Here is a 25247-nt window from a genome sequence, read left to right on the forward strand (position 1 = left end):
CAAAAGGAATACCTCAATAAAAGTATACTTACAGCTCAAAGAATAACATTTACAGCAGTGCATTACAATAAAAACTCACCAGTAAGAACAGAGACACTATAAGCAAGCATCAGCCAAGGAGGAAAACTACAAAGCAGATAACACCATGTAAAACCATCTTAAGAAATAAGAAGAGCTTCTTTAGTGCTAATGTGTATGAGGAGGAAGAGACCCCATTAAGCTCTCACACACAGGTTGATTATGACTTTTCTAATGTATTAACTTACTCATGTGCGTGTCATTACCTTTTCTTATCCACAGCAGGCAGAGGAATACTACTGCTTTTCCACTTCACTTTGACATTCTCCTGAAGAACTGTTCTGTTCAATGCAATGAAATATCGTTCCAGGATAACTAGCCTCTGCTTTAGCCTCATAGCTGAAAGAGCTGTTGTAGCAGTTTGTGTAGTCAGAGTTTGCTGTTCCTTCACTAGTACCTGAAGGCATTCCTTCAATTCATTCACATCTGAGAATCAGACAAAGGTATCATTGTATGGGTGTTCATCTTTGCTATATACAGTATCAAGTAAAATCAAGGCAAACTGGAAACTGTCAACCAACCAGAAGCCTGAACCTCAAAACCCAGGGAAACTCCCCATTTCCTTACCTAATTTGCACATTTCTCATCCACAGTATTACGTAATCACAATCATACTTTGCAGGTGTTTAGAAAAAGGTTATAATCAAAACTGGGTTTGTGTGAACACATCTGAACCTTCGTATTTCATGTGTGAAATTAAACCATCATAGGAAATATTCACACATTTTAACATAAAGTTAGATAGCAAATTCTTATCATCTGACCTCAGAGTCACAGTTTTCTTAAGCGCCTGCAACAACCTTGCAAGTCCTCACAAGACTATGCTTTCATTTTGCACTAATGCACATTATCTTAAGTTTCTCAGAAGTTATAAAATTACTCTCAGAAGCTCCAGGAACACTGCCAAGAGCAGCTAAGCTTCTGAAACAAATAACATCAGAAATTTAAGATGCTTGCAAGTACTATCAGCAAATAGAAGATCTGACTTCTGTACCAACAACTAAAGAATTAATTCTTCACTAACCAGAAAAAGCAGTCAACACAGCCCAAAGTCCTAGTAATCTACTAACAGATGGTAACAAGTACAGTTTAAAAAAAAAAATACAAAAAAACCCAACACACTCAACCATTTTAAAATAAAAATTTGGAAACTGCATTTTTACATTCTCTGTAGCTTTAATTCCTAGGACAAACAGCAAAGCAGTGCATTCTTAGAAGGGTTCTTTTCTGTCCCTTTATTAACAGTCCAATCACTCAGCCACCCCAGCCTGCTTTGCACTGCATTATTGTACTCGTCCCTAAGCCAACCACATTTGTTGCCTGGCTGCTTTGCAGAAGTACCTTTGTTTTAACTGATGCTGGACTAAGGGGTACGAAAAAAAGCCTATGTCTGCATGTATGTAATAGTGTTCATGAGAAGATGAACACAACCTAAAAAAACCCGAAACCAAACAACCCCAGAAAACCAATACTTTATTGCAACAGCTGCCTCCAAGCTATAGAAATGTAAACACATTTACAATAGTCTCTAGAGTTGAAAATTGTATCTAATGAGGCACAACCTTTTTTTTTTTTTTTTTTGCACAACTGTAAATATATGAAGTATTTCAAAGTTTTGTCCTCACTGCAACGCATCTTTAAGCGCCCAGGAGAGAATTCAAGGGGGCCTTCTCTGCCACCAGATCACATTGCACAGTCACTTACAGTTTGTCGTCAGCCTTCATCCCAGCCTGTTTTCAACATTGCTACTCACATTTCACCATTTCATAATGTGTTAAGATTCCTTTCCCTAAGGCAATTTACATCTTTCCACCTGACTATGAGGAACAACTTATTTTTTCAACAAGTAAGAATAGATTAAAAAGTGTTCCTTGCAGTCTAGACCTTAAAAAAAAAAAAAAAAAAAGACAAAAGCAATAGCAGTTAAACAAATTCATACCTTGACTCAAACAACACGAAATGTAACAAAACCACAAGAAGTATGACAAAAAATCCAGACTGTCCTTAACATTAGCCCTACAAAGAACTCTATAGCCACTTACATAAACAATGGCCAGGTTACATACATACAGCTACTCCAGATCACAATGTAAAGTAACACATGAATAAAACAGATGCCTGAAAGGCAGGTTTGATTGGTTTGGTTTGGCTTTATTATTATGACCATATAGAAGTTTACTTGGAAGGTTTAATGGATGACTATCAATACCCAGTCTGAAGCTCCAGTCTACCTCCAGGTTGATCCAACTAAAATTTTGTTTCATTAAAAACCGCAATTTTGAGGAAAAAAAAATCTCAGATGCAAAATGTTAGCATTACTTAGAACACTAAACTAAAAACTTCCACCAAATATAAACTGTTTGTTCTGAGGCTGCTGCTGTTATTTTAGGTGTGCCTTAACCTTTATTTTGTAGGCAGAAATACAAAAAACCATATTGCTGCAAGCACATGGCTTCTGTGCTTCAGAGTATCATAACAGAACGTGGTCAATACTGACATGCCAGTTCCATGATCCATGTAAACAAACCATCAGAAGACACAAAAATCAGGGTTTTTCTTCCCTGCCTGAACACTAAAGCCCTAATCAACCTCTAAATACCACCAAGATATTATTTTTACAATGAAGTAAAAAATGACCATAGTCTCCACTTCACAAAGAGGCTTTTCTTAACATTGTTCTTTTTGGCAGCCGATTTCATTCTGCAGATTCATTCCCCACATTATTGTCTCATATATCTACAGGAAAAGTAAAGTAACAGTCAGCGAAGAAAACCCAAGGCACTCTAATTAATGCATATGTTTGGGTAAGAGAAAGTCTCTGGTGCTACAGAAATCAAGTACTAGGTGCCAGACTCAGCAGAGTCTGTAACAGCTACAGCATTCACCGTTCCTTCCCTGGGGGGAGTTATCTAAATGTGGACACCCTCTAAAATTATTTCTGAGAGTTGGAGAATTAGATGAAGCAGCCCCCTCATTTCAAAATAACATGCTTATTAAACATATGTCATTGGGACTACTGGAAAGAAACCCTTAGGACAGGCAGAAGCTACCTACAATCTTCCAGCAATCACTTTATGAGGAACTTTCCCCAAAAGTCTACAGCTGCACATCTTTCAAACCACTTTCAACCAACTACAGTACTGTCATTATCAGCATCCCAGCCATTCTGATGCAATATGTGACAAACTACTGTATGAACTCTGAATGCATAGAAAACAGAATCCTATGGAAGCACATACAATGAACGCACATCAAGCACCAGTTTTAAAGCTGGCCATTGTATAAACACACAATACTGTGTCTCTGCAGAAAAAAAAAAAGTTTCATAGCAGCACCTATACAATTAATTCCTAATGGGTCAGCAATACGAGGGGTAACCTGCAAGACACTCAACATCCTATGCAATGATCTGATAGGACAACTGGCTCATTTGAGAAAAAAAGTTAACATTACTGTTGGTTTTAAATGCCTCAAAGGTTCAATTCTGTTTTAATAGTTCACAGACTATGCAATGTTTCAGAAAACAAAACCTCACAATAGCACTTTCTAAAGTAAGAGACTGTAAGAGCAAGTTACTTTGCTTTCCCGTCAATGAAGTCAACATCAACAAAAAAAGTCAAATTTAAACAACACAAGGCTAGAAGAGGAATCAATTAAAATCTTGTCTTCACTTGTTAGGAAGAAAAGGGATCTGGAAAGAAAAAATCTGGAAAGAATTTAATTTTCAAGTGATTAGCCCTAAAAATCACGAAGTCTTATATTCAGAAACTAGTAATATGAAGAACTTTTAAGTTACAATACACTGTTTTCAAATACTTAAACACTGTATGGAAAAGTATTTTTTTCTAATCAAAAACATGATTTAGTCTCACCAAGATTCAAACCATATAAAAATAACCTGTATGAAGCATAACCTTGTTTTCTGGATTTAGCTGTAATAAAATTATTTTCTTTCCCCCTTTTCACCTTGCCTTCACAGTCTCAAGTGGCTACAATTTTAGAAAGGCTTTCTAAGGAAATTAAATAATTCCACTCTTAAATATTTTATCCATTTATACATTTATTTAGTATTTCCAGAATGCAAAATAAAAGTTCTCATGCAAAATGCAATAAAGGCTGGAACAGTTTAAAGCGGTCTTGTAACTCAGACATCTCAAAAACGAGCCAAGGACTGTCCTATTTTATTAAAAGCAACACTATTTTTAAGTGAGATGTATCTATACGCTTCCTCACTTTAAATCTTCTTTTATACTGTAAGTAAATTTATCTTTAAAAAAAATTCAGTTCAACTTCAGAAAGATTTAAATATATCTGGAATCAACCCAATGAAATTGATTTCAATAAAACCTCAAGTCTGAACACCACTTATTACCAATGAACTACATAGTCTGATGAGAGAATAGCTTATTAATAGTAACGATTCAAATTTCATCTGAAAAGGTTGCAGGGAACACTTTAAACAAAACTGTTCATATGCCACTACATCAGTCCTTGATGCTAACCACCCGTTGCAATGCTTTGCTTTGTCTGTTATTTTATGAAGGGTGGAGACACACTATTTACTAATCCATACCTACAATATCAAAGTTGAAGTCATACCATACAAGTTTAAATCCTCAAACTACCATTAGCAGAATACTTGTTAACTGACAACTATAGTAAGATATGATTCTGGCTGTGGTGGAGATAGGTAAGGGGCTTACCATCTTCTGTTAAAATTTATCACATCCCTCCCTCCCCTCAACAACTAACATAACTATGTATCTTCACTTCTTCATTCCTCCTGCCAGAAGTTCTCTGCATTAGAAGGAACAATAGCATTTGTGTTTAACCCCAACAATCAGAACTGAGAAGTTCCATGTTATTTAGGTATGCCAGCAAAACCGGGGTGGGGGGCAAACCAAGCAACTGAAGACAGTAGCTTCTTTAACCATTTCAGCCACAGCCAGAACACTAACTTGACATGAGCCTTAAGACAGGTAGCCAAAGGCATGTTTGCACCTGTTTTAGCAGCTAAAATAAATCATTTAACATATTAAATGGTTTCTTAATGCTTATTTTATTAGCTCTTGTATGGAACACCATGGGCTTGTAACTGGCATATTAAGGACCTTAAAAATGCCAATATCAAACAGAAAAGCTTCAAAGACTTTGGTTGAGTCACAAGCTTCAGTAAAGGCAAATATAGATGCTACGGTGTGGAGAGATTTCAGACCTAAAAAAATCAAAACACATTTCAAAGAGAATCTGGCAAGAATCTACTGTTATAATGAGCACACATTCCTGTAAGCAGCAGAACTAACGTGCTCTAATTTCCTAGAGATTTTTATATTTTGTCTCCTCCTTCCCCTTCCACTACACAGTATTTTCACTGGACAAAGAGCAGACAGAAGATGCACTTGGCTTGGCTTAACAGACCTCTAATGATGCCTATAAGCCATCACCACAGAATGAGTGGATGCAACATCTAAAAGGGAAAAACAAAAATGCAATCACAGACACATCATTTCCTTAAAAAAAACAAAGCTAAATATGGTCCCCAAATTATTTTATACTAACAAAGAATATAATTTCTACAGGGCATTTAGCTTCCTTCTGTCTGCTTCTGTATTCAGAAACTGACCATCAGCAGACCTCACCTCATTAGTATTCAGTAGGAGAAATAATGAATGGTTGCATGCACATTCAGAATGCATCTCGTTATGTGGCCGGGTGCTTAATTTTCAAAAGTTTTATATTCTGAGAAAAACTTGTTTAAATTGATGCTCAAATAGTCGTGCACATAACAGAATAGCAAGAACTAAGACTTGTGTGTGTAAAAATATACACACACACATGCACATACCCCTTAAGAACATAAACAGCAACCACATAAGATACTTAGAGCTGGACAACAGCTTTCAAGTTGGAGGGGGGGGTAGGGGGGTGAGGGATGTGTGTGTGGAAAGGAGACAAGTTAAAATCTCCTCCAAGAAGTAAAAAAGTAAAAGAAAAAAAAGATGGAGTTCTAAGAAATGTAAAACAGGAGGTCAGATTTCAACCTCTGACCAAACCATTCTTTTATCAGCATTTCTAAATGTAAATTTGAAAGCATTCATCAAGAAATTTTATTAAAGTAGAAAATGTCACTATAAAGGAGCTTAAAAATGTTTCTCGAATGCCATGACTGCTTTTAACTACTTTTGTACCCAGTACAAATTTAATTTTAATCATGTAACTAAGAGCCCTTACAGGATGAAAGTTCTGCCTGTCTCCTCTCTCACAAAGCAAACACAGGAAGATTTGACTGCTGTTGGTAGCAACACATTCTCAACAGTATCTCACTGAACTCACATGGGTAATTTTAACCTGCCCCCTTCAGTATAGCCTCCAAAGCATTTCTTGGTGCAATCAGCCACACTAACAACATTGGAAAAATAAGATGCAGCACCGTCTGTAAACAAGCCCTCGTTCATACATGAGGAAACCGCAGACGTGCTACATCATGACACTGATTTACCAGCATAATAGATTAAGATTAATTCATAATATAAACCAGATCTGACTACACACAAAAATCATATTCCCACTTCAGCTGTGTATTGTTTATTCATTTAAGGATGTTTGCATTAAGATTATTTACTTAGTTGCCCTACATAGGAAACAGAACACTAACATTCCTCCTGAAACTTACAAGCATAAAGTAGCATTTTCTATTCAGACAGCAATGAAGGTGAATGTAAACTAACCTTGTCTGCCAGTATGAAATATCTAGTTATCTCAAACACACAAAATGAGATCAGATTACAGTGAATTTGAATCATATCTCTCTAAAAGTTAAGGGGATTTTTATACACATAGTTGTTGCACCAGTTGGGGTGTTTATTTTCTTCAAGAAATAAAAACTACCTTACCTCAAGTGGTATTAATAAATATATATTTATTAAAACCATACCCACAAAGGGAGCTGGCTCTACAATGTTAAGCCTTGAGAAAGATTTAGCCAGTGGTTTTTCCCTAAGACAAAAAACAAGAACTAAAAACAAAACCAAAACACAACAACAAAAAAAGAAACAGGATTCATCTTAAGGGAAAACTGCACTTTCAGATGGAAGTTGAAAATGCTCAAATCTTTCACGCTTTATAGCTATGAAGATACAGTGTATCAGAGACGTTTCTAAACACCCAATATTAACATACATTAAATGCTAGGGGTTAGAACTCTCAACACTGGTAGACACACATATGGAATGCATCCAGGAGCACAAATGAATAGCTGATACACACTTAGGAGCAACAAGTCCCACAGAAACCTGTATAAATTCCTCTGTTGTTCCATACATGCACAAATAGTATCAAAATGGAGACAACTGTTTAGTTCATTAGGTCTGTTGGTACTACTTAAGCAACAATGACAGCCAACTGCAAAAGTATGAAGGCAATTAAGTAAGGGAACAATGAAATGGTAGATGTACACTGATGAGCAAGGGAAACAAAATCCCAGGTTTCCCTGTTCAAAGGTCTCCAAAGGACCTTTTACTCAGGAATGAGATCTTGGCACTACAGCAGGATAGATCCAAGAAATTGGTCCACTGTAAATAGCAGCTGGAAAAACAGGGCATCGAGACAGAACGAAAACCAGAGATCATTATATCACTTCACAAAACCCACAGCTGAAGTGGTATATACAGTTCCCAACCCATCTTCCACAGCATAAAACAGGGGGAGAGTGGTGGGTAGGAACAAGAGAGGAAAGAGCTAAATGTTTAGTACACCTTCTGTACACAAAGAGATTTTATCATGAGATAAAATCCTCAGTGAGGAAAAAGTACAACCGGGGATGATTATGACAGAATCCTTAAAACACAAAAAACACACCCCACCAGCGCTGGGGAAGATAGGTAAGGAACAACCACTCACTGGTTCTTCCAAATGTAAGGACAACAGGGCATTAGGTGAAACCAACAGATGCCAACATCAAGTCAAGGACTAGGAGGAGATAATATTCATGTGATCAACAGTTGAATTACAAAGCTCCTTGCTACATGTAACTGTGGATGCTAAAAGTTCAGAATGTTCAAAAGGGACAAATAGAAAAAAAAAATCAACGCCAAAGATCTTAAAGCCTACCAACTTATGCCATGCACACTCATGCTCCAGCAAAACAAAATGCGGAGGAATCCAAACACACCTTCTCATTCCTCCATACCACCACCTCCGGCTCAAAGTCTATAGGCTACAGATAATGTATAAATATAAGACCTAATCACTCACTTGGCTACTGCTATTTATGCTGTTGCTGTCAGGACACTGGACTAGACTGCCCTTTGGTTTGACTCAATACAGCCAATCTAAAGCATATCACAACCAAGAAAAAGCAGCCCAAAAAAACCTAAACACTGCTCTATTTTCTGTAGGTTTTGAACAACTACTTCCTCTTTTTTTCTCCCCATATGCAGGGCTGAACACCAAGACTTCTCTCCAAATCATGTAAGATGTTAAAAAACAAGTATTTTCTTAAAAAGAAAAGTGATGAAAGAAGTAAAACAAGATTTTTTAGGAAGAATCACAAGAACTGGTTAAAGAACACACAACCTGGTAGGAACAGAATAAGGAACATCCAGCAGGAATAGATGTTGTAAAGAAGCACTCGTGTCAAAACTGAGGCCTGAATAGTTCAACATTGCCATCAGTTAACAGCCAAATATGAAATAGGTTAACACCAAGATGCAAGAGAGAAGGAAAAACACCTTAAAGTCAAATAATGACTTACCCATGTATTAATTAATCTTACAAATTTTTACAGCACTTGGTGTAAGAAGGCCACTCCAAAAACAACAAAAAAAGGGATATGACCTCTTTGCCCTTTTCTGGCAGAGCAGTGATCTTGGCATATATTACAACTAGGGAAAGCATTTTGCTTCTCTGAACTTGTGCCAGGATGACAAAACAAGCACAGGGCTTGGGGGTACAAGCAGTACTGCTTCTCAACACACTTCATGAACAGATTTTTGTGTGTGCTGTCAAAATCTGAGCCCTCATGGGGAAAGGATGTCACAAGGCCCACTGACCTGAATTAGCCTGCTCAAGTTCAATAGCATGATCCTTCACATATCTTTACAAAATGAGATTATTTTAGAAGTGTTGTAATACACAGATACAAAGTGTCTAATGTCTAGATACCATTTTCATATTGTAAGATTGTAAATCATTAAATTCAGTAAAAATCATTCAGGGTATGGACCTGAAACACAGACTTCAAATGCCTCTTCAGTTCTTTTTGTAGAACTCCAAGCTCACATCTCCAAATTGTATCTTACTATGTTTTATATTCCTTTACAAGTATGTCTTTAATTCTTACTTGATCAAGAACAACGTATTTAAGAATCAATTCTCCTTTTCAAAAGTTCCTTCCTACTTTTGACAGGCAAATGTTCAAAGGTTCATTTGTTTATGGCTGACAAAAGAAAAGCTTAAAACAGTTTTCCTTATTTTATGAAACACTTATACAAAGTATTAAAATTCAAATGATTCTCTGTATTTTTTCAAAATTAATTACCAAGCTACAAAAGCTAGGATGGCTCAAAAGGCAACTGTTAGCTGTTATTTCCGACAAATACAAAACAAAGTTACCTACAATCATGAACAAAAGCCACCTGTAACACTTCTATAAACGAACTGCAAGTGTGTTTGTAATATTGTTTAAGGATTTGTATGTCACATCTAAGTGATGCAAACTTAGAGCACAAATAGTAACAGAGACCAAGGAATACAAATTTATTAAAGTCTTTAAGTTATTTCTAGAATAAGTATCTGTATGTGTATCAATAAACCATACTATATGTAAGCACTAAAAGTAAATACAAGACAGCAAGTTATTTCTTTCTGAAAACTCCAAACACATGCATCCCTTCTTTTCTAAACAATGTTTTTACCAAATTTTAAGAAATACTTGTAGGGTGAGCTTAAAGGCCAGTTCTTGCCCCAAACACCTTGGTCAGTTGGGAGAAGTTTGGTAAGATACTTGGCATTTAGACTACCATTTTGTAAAACAGTTTTATTTCATTCCTCAGCAACAAACACTAAATAAAAATATAAACCAAAAATAATGTGACCTTCAGCTTACATCACTTCAACATATTCAATTCTCACTCCCCCTTCCAATGTAGTGGCAATTCTTTTCATTCCTCCTACACTGCAAAATTCTGTCTCACTACTAGAGTGACAGCAAGTCCATCTGTCCTCCTGTCCTTAAGAAAAGGGAGCAAGCTGGCTGGCACAGAGCAGAGGACAGCAGACTGGCAGCTGACCTGTGGCTCAACAGAAGCAAATAGCTTCTCAAGCAAACAGGGCTACACAAGATGCAGATTCTGGCACTGAAGAGACGATACTTCTCCTAGGGATCTTCAAGTGCTTCTGCATGAGAGGAAAGGAAAAGGGGCACAACAGATGTCTCCAAAGCTGTAAATGCCAACATCTGAATCAGGCAAAATCATGCCCCAGAACTGTAAAACAAACCACTGAAGTGAAGCTGCCTCTGATCTGCTATTTTTAAACATAGACAATTTTAGACAATGAATTGCTGCTCTGCAGTAATAAACAGTCTCAGCTTCAACATCAAAATCAGTATTTTACAGAGCCATACATGAAGATGTGAACACACAAACCATTTTACCACTGCCATCATAGGTGAGATTACTGCCAGCAAAGGTCAGGACAAGACAGTTAACTGAACTAACGATTTTGAATCAATCATGGGAGGAAGGTCAAACTTATCAACCAGACCATGAAATCAGAAGAAAAATCACCTATTAAACCTTTATTGCCTGCAGAAGATTCAGGCTTCAGAAACTAAGCCATTTCTTTTTAGCATCTGCAACCAAAAAAATAATATTCTGAAGGCATTATAACATTTCACTGCATTTGTCCCAAGTCAGTTTATCATTCCTTCCAGCAGCATGAAAGGTGAAAACTGACTCTTCATGAGTCTAATCAAATCTGAACTTAATTACAGTAAATGTTTAACTTCCACCACAGTTAATCACTTATCCAACTTACTCCACTAACCTAACAGATGCATCTGTCAGCATACACATTTGATCCAATTACTTCCTGATGCTACAGAAGTAGTGATCAATGTAGAATATGTAATGATTCAGTAAGAATATCCAAAACAGTTGTAATACCTGGTTGTTTGCCCCACACCCAACTCTCAACAATTGATTTGGCCCTGTAAGTGGGCAGTGGAGTCTCCTCTTCATCTTTCTTTTCTTTGTCATTTTGCTCTTCTTTCTTTGATGCAGTTTGGCATTCAGTGCTATCATCTGAAGAAACAAAGCGGGGGGGGAGGGTAGAAAAAGAGACCAGTTAAGCTATTTTCCCCTTTAATTCAGTTATTAGAAATGTAAAGGTGAAGTGCCCAGCCCACAAGTTTGCAGAAATATTGTTTATCATTAAGGGGGAGGGGAGGCCAAGCAGGGGAAGAAGTAGCATTTTACCATGTTAACTGCCACAGGTGCTAGGTCTCACGTTACATTTCATAAGACTGTGACCTTAGAATCCAGAAATCACTGCTGTAACCTCCTACTGAGGATGAACATTTAATATCAATACCATATGTAAGACTTACAAAGGATTTGCAACACACGGTATCACAAACAATGCACTTTCAAGTCAGATTTTGCTCCCAACTATCCACATTTCTGTAGTATTAATTTGTTTTCATATTCCGTTTCCAACACAGGAAAAAAGACAGCAATTACCTTAATTTCAAAGTTAAGGAGAGCTATACATTGGCATTTACGCTAATTTTATGCAGCAGTATTTCAACATCTGTAACATATTCAGCATCTTAGTAATTACCAGCTAATAATGAAAATAATACCACCACTTTCTGCCCAAGCAACAAAACAGCGTTTACAATCCTTTTGAGATCACTTTCATAAAGACAGAACACAGACACTATAGTCACTTATCTCTCTAATCAAAGGTTGCATTTAAGTTCCAATTTTCTAAACACAGTAGAACTAGACACCTGGAAGTCTGTCCTTATTCATACTGGGGACATGGAAAACCATATCCATACCTTCAGTCAGTTCAATGCACAAGACTGCCTTGCAATCAAGGGCCGTATTGGTAACTGCTTTCCTCACCCTGACCTTTTCTACAAATACCCTCCAAAATTTCTCAAGTCCAACACTGAACTTACCCATTAAGAGCTTAGGTTCTACCCATTTTCACCAGGCTCTTAAAGATTACTGGTCTTCCATTCCCATCTGCCAATCTAGTCTACAAAGGCTCCCTCATAAAAGTCCAGGCCACAACAAGCCAATCAACCATTAGAATCTTGTCTTTTTCCCTATCTCAACCCACACACCCAAAACATACACATTTGTACCAGTGTATGTCAGAAGACAATAATAAGCAAGAGGTTTACAGCTGCAGCCAGACAGGGCATATCTGACCGCAGCCTGCCTCAGACTCACCAGGACCCCACTTGGAGATCAAAGGCTCTCATCACCTCAAATACACAAAATATACCTATCACAATGTACAAAAACATTCAACTCTTTCTATCAGGCCTGAAAAAAATGAATGGGTAATTGGTTGCAACTGGATCTGTGATTGCCTCTGTTAAATATTTGTTAGACTGTAGACAACAGCACTTCCCAAAATAAACCTTTTTAAGGTGCCTTAATTATACAAGTTTTAAATTAAAGCCAAGGCTTCCTAACCTATAACACACACTAGTGCTCAGGAGGTGACTCAGGGAGAACTGGGAGCGGGGTAAAGGAGACAGAACTGTAGCATGCATGCTGAAGCTGAGATTGAGGGCTAAGGGAGGAATAGCAAAGCCACCTAAGAACAGGAAAAAGCAGTTTGGACATCCCACTTGTAAGCAGCAATCATAGAGTGTATAACCATTTCTCTCAAACACCAAGAACAGCCAGTACTACAGCAATCATCAGCCTGGTAACACATGTCCAAAATGTGACTGAATCTAGCTGTTTCTATTCCAAGGTGCAAGCCAATAATATTAAAAGCACATTCCGTAACAGAGTTAAATCAGTGACTAAGGACCCTGTTTAGCTCCAGTAGTTCAGAATATTCCCACTGTAACACCATAATGTCACTGTCTCTCCACTCACCCACACATCTAGAGGCACACTCCAGAGGGTCTGGGATTTTACTTAGTGGGTAGAAGGGTTTTGTGCCAAGACATTGCACTTTGCAGGCAGCTGTAAGAGAACTTGTTACACTTTCTAACAGATCCTTGGGAAAGGGTGACAACATAGGGCTACAGTCAGTCATTTTGCTCAGCTCCTCCCTGCAAATGGAGAAGGTCCCAGTCCAGGTGGGAACTTCAGCTTTGCATTGTACAGAAACAACCCTGACACACAAATCCACAAGAAGGATTTCCCCTCCCCCATCATCTGTATGATCAGAAAAGGGGAGCAACGAGGAAGAAGTGAGACTGAGTGAGCTAAAAAGCCCATGTCAAAGTTCAACAGACTTTTCAGTATACTTGCAAAAAAACTCATAAGGGACAAAGTTGGTATCACTCTAGATTGAAAGCAGCAACACAGACGTCATTAACTGTGGAGACTCAGTTATGCTTAATGAGAGGGATTTATCAAAAGGGAGCCCCAAAGATTTTTCAGGAAGAGGGGCAGGGAGGAAGAAATCTTGAGTGAAGCCAGCACAGGCCAAAATAACAAGTTTTCAAAACAATGCATGCAGTGTGAAAACCTGTTTTAATTTCATTTTTCTCAGACTGAAGCATGAATATTGTGGTGGAGGAAACAAAAAATGTGTACCATTTCCCTGAAAGAACTTTCTCTTAACTGTTTTGGTTTACAATTTTAAGCCTCCAAGCTGAGGTCAGTCAAAACTGAGCAACTCAAGTAGCCATCCTCAAGAAGTTCCTTCGTCTTTCAAGCTCACTTAGAGGTAGCTTACCACGTGTGCTCTACCTTGCACAGCAATAGCCTAATCCAGTATAAGCAGAGGATAAAAAGGAAACAGCTAAAGGTGGAACTTACATTCCATAGTCAATGAAGAAAATAATGTCACTGTACAGTTGCCTCGGGCACCTGCTACAGCTTGATCTTGTGTTGCTCTTAAATGCCAATGAAGAGTGTCAACATTGTTAGGAATCCCTCAGTAGAAGGAAAAAGCATGCAACAGTTTCCCAACAGATGTTGCCATTCACAAGCCAAAAAGTTACACGGTGTGCGTTAAACAAGGGTCGTATTTTACAAGCACTCTAAAATAGTATTCGGCAGTCCCAGATCCAGGAAATCTTTCAGCTGCAATACAAAATAATAATTTTATTTCTGTCAAAGAGCTTTTCTTTTATATGTATATACACATGCATAAACTTCATTTGATAATTATTTGTGAAGGAAGGATGCATGCCTAACCATTTGCAAATCATGTTTACACAGCCTTCCAGGTGTAGAAGTCCAGGTGACAGAAAATTCTGATCTCATAATCCTAATCAGAAATAAAGTTTCTTTTCCTCCCTGGTATACTATATTTTAAAAAGCATTTTTAAACTATCTGTTGAATATGCAATAAAGCATTTTACACTTATGAAGTCAAACTGTCCAACAGGGTGACTACAGACTTCCCTTTATCCTGCAAAGAGAGTATAATAATCTACAGCTGAGTACTGAATGCTCGAGACACTGGGTACAGCCAATATAGCTGGGTCGAGGCAAGGAGAAAATAGAAGACGCACGTTTCTCAATTTTAACAAGTTCTTTCTTGCACAAGGAGGCTCAAAGCAGGAGCCACCCTATATGCCTGCTCACTACTACAGTTTGGTACATACATGGTCTGAACAGTAGCCACCATAACCAAATTCCCACGTACTGTATCATAAAGATTTAGTTTCTGCCAGCCTCTCTGGAATCACTTGTGGCATTTGGACTTTATTATCTATTTGCAGGTGCAACACTGAATGAGGTTTGTGGATTCAATGGCACTATGCTGACAAAAGTCCAGCTTTCAGGAAAGGGGGAACAGAAGCAAAGAGGAAGCCCACAATGTTTACCAAAGGCAGGACAGAGGCATGAAGCTGATAATTTTCTGGTTTTGCCCTGGAACTTAAAATAGCTAACTGAAACAGAAATCCCCACTTATACAGAAGTTTGCAGAATCAAAAATTTAACAACCACCCACAAAAGAGAGACCCATGTAGTTGACTGGTAATGTCTTAAAATTTTGCATTAATGGTTCTCTAACTTAAAAATTTAGTAAGAACAACACTATTTAATACTTCTTATTATTTTTAGTACATAGTTTCCAGCACACAAGATATTAATCTCATCCAGATTTCCTCAGATCAGTCTAATTATCTTTTAAGTACATGCCATGTTGCAAGTGCACCTGTATCTGGACATCACTTCTGTCACAGCTGTGTCCTGAGATGATACTTGGAAACAAGCAAATCTGCTAAACACGTTTATCAAACCTGTTTTGCTTAAAATGCCATGAAGAAAAAACAAAGAGGTTATTCCTAACCACATGTTCTTGCTAACAGAGGGGGAAAAATACACCCCTTGCATATTCTTCCCAGAGAGAAAAGGAATGCTTTTTGCTATCAATAGCAGGTTCTTCAATCTATTGCCAGTGCCAATACCCACTGAAAGAATGAAGTACCTCTTCTGAGCAGCCCAGTCAGCACCAACACAGCACTACAGCACTAGTGAAGAAAAGGAGTTACAATGGATAGGGATAAATCAAAGCTTTTTAAAACAGACTGATTTTTTTTACAAAAAGACTACTTCAGCAACATCTTCAATTTATCTCCGAATTAGTCAATTTAGCAGCAAAATCTGAATATTGAGATTAAAATGTATTGCTTTTTATATAAACCCCATTATTTGTATGTACTTTTCCCTCTCTTCTTGAATTACTTTTATAGATTGTTTAGGCAAAAAAAAAGTAACTACCAACTAAACAGACGAAAATACTCCAGCCTTTTATTTCATGAAACTCAATTTGAGCTGCAAGTTCAGAGATGTAAACTAACCACCAGTTTTTCTGGTTCCACAATTCACTACTGCCTAACAGAATCAAACAATCTGATCGATATTAACCAAAAAAAGACTTGATTAGTTTTTCTTCTCAAAGCTCAAATCCAGCAAGCAAGATGGTTGTATTTTACCAATCCTGTAGGCCAGCACAATGGTATTTATGAATGCTAATTTCACCAAAAGACAACACATGCACTAATTTTAAAGACATAAGAGCCTGAAAAAGCTGTATTTAAATGTCTAAACTACTGTAGCTTTTCAAGAAATAGATGTTTTACAAGTATCTATGCAGAAGAACGCAAACACTCCAGCTGAGGAAATGAACATACGTGATCTGTGCTGTATAATACCTACACTTAACCCCTCCAGAAGGGAGGGCAAGGGGAAGGTGTTGTTTCAGTTTTTCTTTGCTACTCACTATCCAACTCTTAATTTAATTTTATTTATTGCCAATTAAGATATTTTCTCCAAACCAAGTCTATTTTGCCCATGAGAGTAACTGGTAAGTCATCTCCCTAGCCTTATCTTGACCCATGAGCTTTTCCATTTTGTTTTCTCCCTCTGCCCTGTTGAAGAGGGGCAGTGAGTGAGAAGCTGGGTGGGCAGCTAGCAAAGGTCAGCCCACCACAATACAGTACAGGAAACAAGTGGCAGTCTTGGTTTAATAAAGAAAAAACCCACAGACAACACCAAGCACAAAACACACCAGTTAGAAAAGCTTTCAGAAGCCTTATCACAGTTTGAACCACTGACATTTTAAGGTTAAAAATTGCCTTATTTCTACAGTAAGCTGTCAGAATTTCTGTATTTTTAAGTAACAGTACCCTACCGCCTTTAACACCTCATGTCTTTTTGATCCTTCAAAGTCATGTGTATGTACATACCTCCAGCATTAAAAAAAAAAAAAAAAAGAAATTTCACATCATTCAGAATAGATGTCTCAAGTGTGAATAAACATATTAACTCATGGATGATTGACTTGCTTAGCACTTCTGGGTTTTTACATTATACTGCTCTCTACATTTTGGATCAGAACTGACAGCTTGCATTTTCCTATTTGACATTTCAATGATATCCCTGAAAACAAATAGCAATTATACTATGATATCTCTCCATAAGCTTTCTCAGAATCATTGAAGTACTATAGCACCGTAACGAACAAATATCCCAATTCTCCAAGGGTATTTAGCAATAAAGATACTGGAAGAATTGTTTTCTGTCAAAAACCCGCAGTTACAACTCTAAAAACAATGTGTGAGCATCTGGCACAAAAAGAGGAAACTGCATCGATTTCACATGTAAAGCAGATATTTACTTTAATATATTGTCTTTATTATTATAGATGTCTGTTATCTTTTTGCTGCATGAGAGCAGAGTGTGCTGAATCCTTATACCACTACCGTCACAATACCTCTATCGTGAGCTATCAGTGAATGGCAAAGCATCGCCCACAGTTCATTTAGGGGATAACCCCTCCCTTCACTGCATCAAGTTCATGATGCCTTCTAATAATACACATGAAACTAGCCAATCCCAAGAAAAGAAATACTACACTACCTCCAGTCATTTAATGAGCAGCTGTTGTAGTACCCTTTTCTATAAGATCAGCTGTATCTTTTTCCAGTATCAACAATAATATTCATAAGGCCCAGCAGCAGCAGGACAAAAGAGTTTTCTAACTCTGAAACAGGAGCATAATTCCAGTCCTTACTACAGTTTGCAGCCACTCCCAATCCAGAAAGCTTATACTCTTAATAAAAATAATGTGTAATTCACTTTCCTCTCAAACTACTTATTATAGCTTCTTTCCTGTAGAAATAACTTCCTCTAGACAAAAAGATTCCCCCCTCCCCTCTGTTAAAAATGATGAACCATAGGTACAAAAAAAAAAAAACTCCCTAAGAAATTGAGCGTTACTGGTTTGAAATATCATGTCTATTCAACAGTACAGTTCAGGAAGTAACAGAAGCTGAAATAATAGTTCACTTCTACCAAAAGCAGTATTTCCACTCCTCACCTAGATAGAGCCTCATTTATTTGGGGGTCACATAAATTATGGACAAAACTCATCTGACCATGTGGTGCCCCAGGTTAGGAAACCTAAACCTCTTCCTTTTTTGACTAGTTTAATTTTCTGTTCCATCAGCAGTCAAAAGAGCACCACAATCAGAAAAAGGAAAAAAGGCAAAAGTAGAATCACTCCATTTTGTCACAGCCCATCACAAAACAAAATCCACTCCACCAAGGCAATCTAAATAAATCTACTACTCTTCCATTTGAAAGATTCACATTTGAACTGCTCTCAAGTACAGTAGAAGACAAAAAAAAAAAACCAAAACAAAACAACCCACAACACTACATTCTCAGTTAAGATTGTGCACACTTTTTTAGCTGACCTTTTAGTTACTTTATGAAGACTGTAAACAAGATTAGAAATAGCAGTATTGGCTTTACCCCATTCCTCAGTCCACTTCCTTTAAACAAAGGCTTCAGCTGTAAACACATCAAGCATACCAAACAAGAGGACACTGCCAAGCCTCTCTCATAACAACATGCCTAGTTATGAAGTTAATTTCAAAGGGCTGGAAAATATTTAAGTCTTCACTTGAAGGGTTAGACATTACTTTTCTGTACGTTTAAGAAATCAGTTTCAATTGTATTTAATTCAAAACATGAATACCAAATTGTATAAACAGGTGATAATAATCCAAAGTTCTGTGATACTATGAAATCTGAATTCCATTTTCATCATTGTGATGAAAGAAAAAATGAACAAAGAAAAAAATAATTTAAAAATCCGTACCTTTTCTTGGAGGTAGTTCACCACTTTGTGTTAACTCTGTTCCAGGATATACAATCTCCCCATCTTTTACCATTTCATTCCACAAGCCACATAGTCCATCTCGTGTAAAAGCAAGCTGTTAAAAATAATATATAAATATATTTATATATAAAAAATAATAAATATATAGTTACACAAAACAATTTTCTTTCAAGCTAACATTCAAAATACATCAGATTTTATATTTTGTCCCAGAAGAAAGAACACACATGTATCACCTCACTAGTATATTCATTGTGTGTATATATGACGGGTTTAAAATATCTTCAGAATATCTGATTCTCTAGCTATGCTATTTTCAGACTAAAAGCACAAAAAAGTAACTTTTTGATATGCTCAAATACAGCAAGATGAACGTTCTCTGAAAAATTCTCAAAAGCATGGATTTGGTCACCTCAGAACTATCCACACATTCAAGATAACATCATGCAATCATCAGGGGGGGCATGGGGAGAGGTGTCCTTTTTTCCTTCAGGAAAAGCTATCCAAACAAAGTCACAAAACAGGGATGCATGAAGGAAGTCAATAGTCCCCTATCCAAACCAGCAACTGAAGAGCTGGGCACTCAACCAGAACACATTACACCAAGGCACAGGTTCATAAAGGTATGTAACCAGTTCAAACTGGCTCTGCTGTGCAAAGCATCTCTCCGAGCCCTCCGTCTTCCTTCCAGCTGCCATAACGCCTCCTCTCACATGCAGAGCCAGATTATGGAACCGATCAGGACTAAAACCAGCTGTGCCTGGGGAAGAGTGAAGGGTCACCTCAGCCCAGATCAGCTCCCAATATGTTATGTGTGCAATAGGACAAATACCTGCAACAGAACAAATGGCAGGACTGTGCTAGCTGGCAGCACTCGGGAAAGCACCAGCAGTAACATGAGTCTCCTAATGATTTATCAATTTGGATCTCCCTTGAAGAATCCTAAGGACTGGGATAACTTGTCTTCTACTGATGTTGTTCTCTGCTTTATAAAACACTGCAAAACAGGTGTCAACATCCCCAGTGAAATCCATAATAACCAGGCAGTAATCTGCAGCCATGCAGCGTAAGGGAGGAGGGGAGTACACGAAACTGAAAAACAGAATACCTTTTGCATACCAAAGTGGTGCAGTGGAGACATTTAAAAAAAACTGCAGAAGGCTTATTCAGAAGCATCTTTGTGTTATGTAACTAGTATTCAGATCTGAAGTGGTTTAACTGAGGAGTACCACAAAGACATTACTTACACAATCGCTGCAAAATATTTCCCATTATACACAGAAGCCCACTTAATACTTTATTTTGATCTATCTCCTGAAGATATTTTGAAGATTTCAGATTTTGAAGAGCCACAACCACCAGCAGGGAAGCCATCTGCTGAGCCAGCTAATCTCACTTACCATGAAGAATTAAAGACAAGTTTCATGTTTTGACACCACTGTAACACAGTAAATCACCACAGTAGTTTTGTGACTTTCATATTGCATACTTCAGAAATCCACTCATTAATGATTTCCACCTTTTTTCTTTCGGCATAAAGTATGAGCTGTCACATCCTACCTATTTGTCACTTGCTATTTCCTATCTCCGGGGGCTAAGAGGGAAAAGAATCACACAGTGTGAGCTAGACATCATTCAGCTTACCTAGAGTTTATCAGTTCTGCAACACCAGAATTACACTGTGACCATGCTTTACCAAAAGGTACAGTCCCTGTTCTACCAGAGCTAGAGAGCACATAAGAGCTTTTGCAAAGATTCTGTGTTTCACTAAAAGCTTTACATTTGGCTTTTCTTAAATTAAAAAATGGAGTAGTTTGAAGTAAAGCTCCACTTCAACAATGCAAAAAGGAAAAAAATACAACAGCCGTTCACCACTGACCAAATTTCTTGCGTTGTTCTTACTCTATAAATATTTCAAAAATAAATGGCGTTTACTTTCTGTTTCATCAGATGTGGTCGTATACTTTAGAGGGGTACTTAAGGAATTTATTTTTAACAACTTTTTTCTTGCAAAAACAGCTAAAGACATTTCTTTTTGGCTCATACATGATAGAAGATTCAAAAAAAAAAAACCCAAACCAACCTACATTAACCTGTTGAATGCTAACCTATGCTAAAATAGAAGCTTGGAAAAATAGTGAGGCAACCCTCCAAATGGTTCGCATAATAAATTATGGTTGTCACAGAGTTTTTTGTCTAATAAACTGCCTTTTCATACCTTTTATTCTACATTCTGAGATCACTTTCATATGGAAAATTATTCTCACAGACCTTAAGCTTACCATCTACGGACCTACAGGCTTTGAATTCAAGGTTCTTCATAATGCAGCACTATTTCAGAAACCTTACTACTTTCCTAAGCATTGCTGTAAAGTAGAATCAAGAATTTTCTCTATTTTGTAACCTCTAATTCTTTCACACGGCACAAAGTTCACACACGTCCTGCACACAACTAAAAACTGAAGAAGTAAACAAAATTTCTTCTGCTTTGGGTTTGGCATTCAAATTCTTATCAAAGTCATTTTCTTGGTGTGTTGCATATAGATAGAGAAACCACCAGGATTATAGGTCAGAGAGAGTTCCTCCTCCTCCAAATACTTCTTGTGGAAGCTCACTCCACAAGCAGCCTTCAGATAACAATTTTGCTCTTACTCAGGTTGTAGTTAACATTTTGCGGGTGGTGTATGTGTTGGAGTGGAGAAAGAAGACATGTTTGAAAGCAAAGGAACACTGAACTATTTTTTTTAGCAATAATCAAAGCAACCAACTCAAAGGACAATCAAGAAACAGTAATCTGACATAACTAAAGGCTACTCAATTCCAACTGTAACAAGTTCACTATTAATCTACTTTATGTTTGGTAGACATATTAAACAGTAAATTGCCACTATGATAGCCAAAAGTGAAAAAGCCTGAGTTTAAGTGATAAATCATTCAAGCGATTTTATTTTCATGATCCCAAAACTCTGTAACTATAAAAGAAGCCTCACAACTCCCTTAAGAGAAATATTTCACTTAACAGAAACGGAGAGGAGTGGCTAATATGCCAGAAAGTTGTGTTGCCATCCACAGGCCCTCGACAGGCTGGAGAAATGGGCTGACAGGAGCCTCGTGGGTTCAGCAAGGAGGAGTGCAAAGTCCTGCACCCGGGGAGGGACAACCCCAGGCACCAGCACATGCTGGGGGCCGTCCAGCTGGAAGGCAGCTTTGCACAAAGGCCCTGGGGGGTCCTGGTGGACACAGTTGAACATGAGCCACCAATGTGCCCTTGCTGCAGAGAAGGCTAATGGGTGTCCTGGGCTGCATTAGCAGCGCTGCCAGCAGGCCGAGGGAGGTGATCCTTCCCCTCTACTCAGCACTGATGAGGCCACACCTGGAGTACCGCGTCCAGTCCTGGGCTCCCCAGTATGAACAAGACATGGACGTACTGCAGAGTCCAGTGAAGGGCCACAAAGATGATTAAAGGACTGGAACATCTCTCCTATGAGGCAAGACTCAGAGAGCTGGAACTATTTTGCCGCAAGAAGAGAAGGTTCAGCAGGGAACTCCTCAATGCATATAAACATCTGAAGGGATGGCACAAAGAGTATGGAGCCAGGCTCTTTTCAGTGGTGCCCACTAGCAGTAGGCATGAAATGAAACACATACAGTGTTCCCTCAGACCATCAGGAAACATTTTTTCACTGTGAGGTTGACCGAGCAATGGCACAGGTTGCCCAGGAAGGCTGTAGACTCTCTATCCTTGGAGATATTTGAAAGCCATCTGGACACTGTCCTGGGCAACTGGCTCTAGGTGGCCCTGCTTGAACAGGGGGCCAGGAGCAGATTATCTCCAGAGGTACCTTCCAACTTCAACCATTTGCGATTCTGTGAATCTAGCAGCTGAAGATAAGTCAATTCTGTTGTACAAAAGTCATATACCTTCTCTGACTACACAATCTTGCTTTTCTTTCTTTCTGCAGTGTTTTAAGACTACCTTATGCAGCACAAGCACGTATTATTTAATTCTTTTGCTCCCACCAATACATCCTGCATTCAGTCACCTGCAAGGAGTCTATCAACAAATCCAAGTGCTGAGACAGGAAAAACTAGAACTTTGTTCAGAACAAAATTAGAAGACATCTCTCTTGGTTCCTATTTTCCAAAATATAAGACTCTTCTTCAAAAATATGGCTCTTCTTCCACTCATTTCTTCAAAGAAAACTCACAGAGCAATCAAAGGTGTGTAATGGTGGCAGCGTAAGAGAAGAAAAACACATTTGGCATCTTCATTGTTTCTGACATCCTGGAGCTGAAGTACAAGAACACCGACCTGTGTTTTGTTAAGTCTAACACTCTCCCACTAGATTGCTTGATTTATGTGGACATCTGACTCTCTAATGATGTAACTTCATTTGTGAATGTTTAAAAGGGTGAACTTTACAAACTCAGTAAGATAACAAATTAATTATAATTAAGTTTCACTGAACTTTTGCCACTGGCAACAGTACCAGAGATGTACACTCTGTAAAAACCCCGTAAGGGCCCCGCGTCCCTGCTTGCCTGACCACATACATGCTGCCTTCCCAAAACAGAGACAACAGTAGCTCCATGCTCCACCACCACTATCCACTGCCCCTTACAACCTTGGCCCATGTTCTTAATCCTCCTACTCATTCCACCAAATCAAGTGCCATTCCCCATGCCCAAGATCTCCCTTGTTCTTCCCATGGCATCTCCTGACCTCCTCTCATATAAGACCACAGCCAGATATCCTCATCTCGTATCCACTTCACCTTCAAGCCACTTCAACCATTTCTCACACATTCTCATCCCCAAACCATGTCTTGATCTCTGCACTCATACAGCATGTATCTCACCAAATTCATACTTACCGCACAGACCTAAGTCTCAGCCGTGCTCATTTAACGTAAGCCAAAAATACAAGAGCCTAAACAGAAAGACTTCAAAGTGAACGTCTACTGTACTGTAAACTGGGTAGCCCCCACTCTAACTTTTTGCTAATCCTACCTCTGCAGTTAAACTATAATTTATTCTGTCTGCTACAACATTTAATTAAGTCAAAGGGATCTCTAGTTTGGTTGCTGGCATGTGCTGCTGCCACCCCTCCAACAGGGCTGGCAGTGAAACACCCGTCCATCCCCAACAACTCTAGAGAATAAGGCATCGACATTGACATTTCCTTACATTTCAAGAAAATTAAATCTTGCAATCTTAACTGGGTAAGCTTCTGAGAATTCTCAAAGCATCACTACATTTTTGCTTTTAGTAATTTATTTTCAGAATAATCAGCAGCTGTGATTTTGTTCTCAAGTCAACTATTTAAGTCAAGTGAAGCTTATTCCATGTGGTATTGCAGATCATGTTCTTGATATGGTTTCACAAACTTTCACGCAGAAAGCATAGAAGCCTCCATAAAAGTTAATTCGAGCTCAAGAAGAGTGAAACCAGAAGAAGAAAATGACACAAAAGGACAGGAAATGATTCAGGAAGGATTTCTGATTATGTAACTGCACTGGAAATTCAAGAAAGTGACTTCATAATCACAAAATGTCAATATGGATTTAAAATATAAGCTACTTAAATAATCTTCACCTCAGAATTGCCAGCAGCAGGGAGGGGGAGAGAATCTGTTCTTCCATTCAGTTATTTCTGCATTAGTCATTGGCTACATTTTAAACACTAATTTAAAAAACATTTTTCTTCAGAAATAGATTTAAAAGAAAAAACTTTTTCAGACCAGTAATAGTGAAGAAAAATCACAGAACAGTAAATCCTTTCCCAAGTCTCTGCTGTTTTCGCTTTTTTGAATCCGTTCAATTTGTGCTTCCTTTTTCATTGTCACCTAACTTCCTTCCTTCCCTGCTGAAGCATGCCCTGAAACCACAGCTGCTATGCAAAGCACTGTGCAACATCATTAGATCTAAACATACCACTCTAAAGCTCTGATAGCAGAGACAGAAAAGTTCAGGAGCCCCACATTACTTCAGCAGATTTGGGGTTAAACTAGAAACGTCCCCATAACAAGTCTACCAGTCTTACATGTGTTGCAAAAGTTCAATATCAGCTAATGGTCATATGCAAAGGAATACCATGCAACTCCCTCAAACTTAGAAGAGAAATTCTCTAACTTGCTTCATTTGCAGACAGTAGTTTGAGCCCAAATATTTGCATAAACATTAAACCTGATTTTTCTAATCTATCACTCCATATATATAGTCCTTACTCCTCCCTCTTGAAATCCATTATTTTGGAGGACAGCACTACTTCATTTTCTAAATAATATTAAAAATCCCTACTGCAAACTTCACTTCCCTTAAAAA

General features: G+C 38.1%; 1 protein-coding gene across 3 annotated transcripts in view; it reads right to left on the bottom strand.

Annotated features, from left to right (window-relative positions):
* Window positions 1–25247, bottom strand: part of HERC2 (HECT and RLD domain containing E3 ubiquitin protein ligase 2) — a 113405-nt gene that overhangs the window by 82449 nt on the left and 5709 nt on the right. For all 3 annotated transcript variants that reach the window (XM_056327558.1, XM_056327559.1, XM_056327557.1), the window contains exons 3-5: window positions 18904–19018; window positions 11244–11381; window positions 285–504 (exon numbers count right to left, since the gene is read on the bottom strand). In XM_056327558.1, coding sequence (XP_056183533.1) covers window positions 285–504; window positions 11244–11381; window positions 18904–19018 — 473 coding nt within the window. The remainder of the gene's footprint in view (window positions 1–284; window positions 505–11243; window positions 11382–18903; window positions 19019–25247) is intronic.

The sequence above is a fragment of the Falco biarmicus genome, chromosome 2, assembly GCF_023638135.1.
Source record: "Falco biarmicus isolate bFalBia1 chromosome 2, bFalBia1.pri, whole genome shotgun sequence".
Lineage (NCBI taxonomy): Eukaryota > Metazoa > Chordata > Aves > Falconiformes > Falconidae > Falco > Falco biarmicus.